A 3,825-nucleotide genomic window follows, 5' to 3' on the forward strand; every position below is an offset into this window, starting at 1 on the left:
AAAAAAAAAAAAAAAAAAAAAAGAATAACACCATCCATCCTCATGCCTTGCATTAGTCTCTCCCTGATGTTATCGTCCTTCTAACATCGTCCCCCAGTTCTTCTGCTTTTGCGCTTGGGCAGCCTAACCTTTTCCTCCACAAGTGAGCTGCCGCGCCACACACCCCTGATTTAAACTTTCCTTCTGCGTTTTCCCAGGCGCTCGGCATCCTCTTCACGCCTCACCTCTGTGACATGCATGGATCTGCACAGATCTTGCACACTGCAAGTCAGCTTCGATGACGCTCAGCCGGGACTCACAGGAACCCGCAGACGCCCCGGGTCATCTCCGCTCGGCCCACTGGAGGAGGGATTCCCTGCTTCCCTGAGGTGGGGAGCTTACTACTCTCTTCTCTCCATTATTCCTGATGATCACTCAAGGGGCCCCTCTGCACCCCAGTTTGAAGCCCCTGCCCCATTACGTTCACCTGATTCTGGCTCACAGCTCTCTAGACATGTTATGGTGAATAGTCACCACCAGCCACATGGAGCTCCTGGCCCTGAAACACGACTAGGCTGACCTGAGGTGGGCTGGGGGTGTAAAACACACACTGCATCTGCAAAACTCAGTACAAAAGAGTACAGGGAAGATACATTAAAGCCAGAGGTGGCGGTGCACACCTGTAATCCCAGTACTCGGGAGGCTGAGGCAGGAGGATTGCCGAGAGTTCGAGGTCAGCCTGAGCTACATGGTGATTTCAAGACCAGCCTGAACTACATAGTGAGACCCAGTGTCAAAAAACCCAACCAAACAAATATCTCATTAAAATATTCATATATATTAGTGCTACAATGAAAATACGTTGAATTTATTAGATTACAAGAATGTGTATTCTTAAAAATCCACTTAACCTGTTTCTTTTCCCTTTTCAACGTGGCTAAGTAAAAACTTTTAAAACAACACACAAGGAACACTATTTTTTAAAACAGTACAGTTCTACCAGCCAGCACTGTTTTAGGCTCTGCCATTAATTCATGCTTTCTGTTTTGCCGGGCTCGGGATGGAACCCAGGGCCTCACACATGCGAGGCAAGCACGCTAGCCTTTTGACTCAGGCCTTAATCTTCCCAACCAGCTCAAAATTCTCTTTTCTTTGCCACTCCTACTGGAAGACCTGCCCCAGTTAGCCCACAGCTCACCGTGCTCCGAACCGAGGACTCTTTTTCGGCAACCACTCCCAACGCCCCTCCGACCCCCTCTTCCCACACACAGCGATTCTTACCATCTGTGGACACAGCGTCTAGCCCTAGAATCGTGTCATACTGAAGTTCTGCTTATTCTCCGTCAACCGTAGCAAGCCAGTGGTGTCAGTCTTTACTCTCGGCCAATTAAAAGAAAACCAGCCCCTGCAATCCACCCCTTCCAAAAAAAGAACTCCACTCCTCACCCCTCAAATGAACCCATCTTCACTAGAAGTGCATTTAAGGGGCTGGTAACTGGGAACCATTAAACGACTGTAAATTAATTCCTTCAGCCCCACGTCACCCACTCCCAGCAGGAGAGCAACACCTTTGTCACCTTAACCTCTGCACTCTTACCCAGAACCTTCGGCTGTGAAGGTCTCCACCCCAGAGGCCCGCAGCGGAGCCCCCTGCCTCACCCCTCACGCCCCCAAATGATCTGACGTGGCCACCACTGCGGCTCGGGCGGGCGCTGCCACTCCCCAAATGGACTGGATGCCTGACACTTCAGAACCACCTTTTCTTTTTGTGGCCATCTCAGGGAAATCCCACACTTGGGAAGGTGGGTGTGAGCGGCTGTGGAGAGGGCTGGGATTGCTGCGGGAGACGCAGGCGACCCCAACCCCAAGCCCTCCGGTGTCCCTGCTGGGGCCTGCCCTCTTGACCGCTCTGCCCACCGCGACCTGTTCTGCATCTCCCCCGGCTGACCTTCATCCCACAACTCTCAACGCCTTCCCTCCCGGCATGCCTAGCGATGGAGGCCTAGCGATGGAGCCCTTGCCTGATTTCAAGAACAACTCGATGCTCAGTTTTGGCTTCCAACAGTCTCCTTGGACAAGGAAGACCTTCGCTCCATCATTCCATATACCTCCAGCTCCCCATCACTCCTGGTACCGAAAACCCCTTACAGAAGACCATTCTTCCTATGAAATTCCTCCCACCCCCTGGTGTTTTTATTTAGCTCTCTCCCAGGCCTCCCAGGCCAGAACTTCCGGTCCCGGGAAAGTGCTCACTTCTCCAGCGTCCTGCTTCCCACCCAGAGGCGCTGAGCTCCTTCCCTGTCCCCTCCCTCGTTCTCACCTGCACATTTCTCCTCTGTTCTCTTCCTCCGCCTACTCCTCTCCATCAATACCTGCTTTCATAGCCAATATTCAATATACACACGGGTCCAAATAAGAACGGGGAGACTGGACAGCGTAGACAAGCTGCTGTTTTCCTGTGGTCTGAGGACCCCCCAGTTCTCTCCACCTGGGGACTCCTCTGCCTCTCCCCCACCTCCTCCTTCCTAGATGTGCCTGCTCACTGCCTGCAGGTCCTAGGCCTCCTCGATGTCTCTTTGGTGGTGTTTTCTGCCTTCCTTCATTCCATCCTATTCTGAAAACTCCACTAATCCTGGCTCCTCTGCCCCACGCCTGCCCCCTCACCATGCGGACATTTCTCCCACCTCTGGGTGCTGCTGTTTCCCTAGAGTAGGCGAGGGCTCTGACTTCAGCCCTGGGATTCTTCCAGCCCAGCCAGGTACAAACCAAAAGGAAAGCAGCAGCTGGATCCCCAGCGCCAGCACAACCAAGGGGGCACCTGCTCCATGCCGTCCTTGGGGTCTGCAAGGGTGAGCAGCCCTTGGCACAATTTCAAGGAGGACCAGGAACCTGTCACTGGGAGCGGCCTTTCTTGGCCAAGGACTCTGGGGTCCCCTTGTCCCCAGGCCTTCTGGGGTCATTTCCCCCTGCTAAGCAGGGCACAGTGAGTGGCCAAGCAGGGGACATTCATCCTGATGCTGAGGAAGTGGACGCTTAGGTGTGGCCCTGTCTTCCCTAAATTGTCTAAGTTGCGGATCTCAGAAACCTGCATTTGCCCGGATAACGGTCAAGCAGCAACAGGGAGGACAGCCGGGCTCTAAGTGCACTGATTCCAGCCAGCGGCCCCTCAATTAGCCCTGCCCGTCCTTCCCGGGGGTCCTGAGTGACCTCTTAGTTGAATGGACACCAGATTCTCAGCTGGGGTTTTTAGGGCCACACCCAACTCAGCCCGGCATAATGCCTCTGGGCCTCCCCGCAGCCCTGGTCCCCTGCGGTGCGAGCTGGGAGCGCCGCTACCTGCGTCTTCTCGGCTTAGCTCCCAAGCTGCCCATTCGGAAGTAATGTCTGCGGCCAAGGTGAAGCGACAGGCACCTTTCGACCTGCCCCGTGCCTGCGCGCGGCTACCTGCGCGCGGAAGGTCAGAGCAGTCTTCTCAGGGGCCAGACGCACCCTCTTTGCAGGCGCGGCAGCTATCCCCGCGCGCCTCTCCCCGGGGCCCTGGGTGCACCGCGACCCCACCCTGTACCGAGAACAGCGCAGGGATTCTGAGGCGGTGGGCGAGGCTGCAGGGCGAAGGCGCTGGGGAGGCTAGGGCTTGGAGGAGGCGGGAAGTCTCTGGCGAGGGGTCGGCGCTCTGCAGACCCAGGAGCACGGGCTGTGGGCTCGGCGACGCCGCGCTGGGAACTGGGTTGGAGTCGCGACCCGCGGCGGGCGGCTCCGCCGAGCGCCCCCCGCGCCCGCCACTTACCCGGCAGACTCGGGAAAGTCTCTGCGAAGTGCGCGGGCGCGGGCGGCGGCGGCTCGGCC

The 3,825-nt window shown here is 56.4% G+C and overlaps 1 protein-coding gene across 1 annotated transcript in view; it reads right to left on the reverse strand.

The window, feature by feature from the left end:
* Gbx1 (gastrulation brain homeobox 1) overlaps positions 1 to 3,787 on the reverse strand; it is a gene marked incomplete at its 5' end in the record, with an annotated part of 16,969 nt that extends 13,182 nt beyond the window's left edge. The window contains 1 exon segment of the mRNA XM_013504621.1: positions 3,767 to 3,787. Within this exon segment, the coding sequence (XP_013360075.1) occupies positions 3,767 to 3,787 (21 nt within the window).
* Positions 3,788 to 3,825: the final 38 nt, after the last annotated feature.

The sequence above is a fragment of the Chinchilla lanigera genome, unplaced genomic scaffold (genome assembly GCF_000276665.1).
Source record: "Chinchilla lanigera isolate Chin_1 unplaced genomic scaffold, ChiLan1.0 scaffold00090, whole genome shotgun sequence".
In the NCBI taxonomy this organism is placed as follows: Eukaryota; Metazoa; Chordata; class Mammalia; order Rodentia; family Chinchillidae; genus Chinchilla; species Chinchilla lanigera.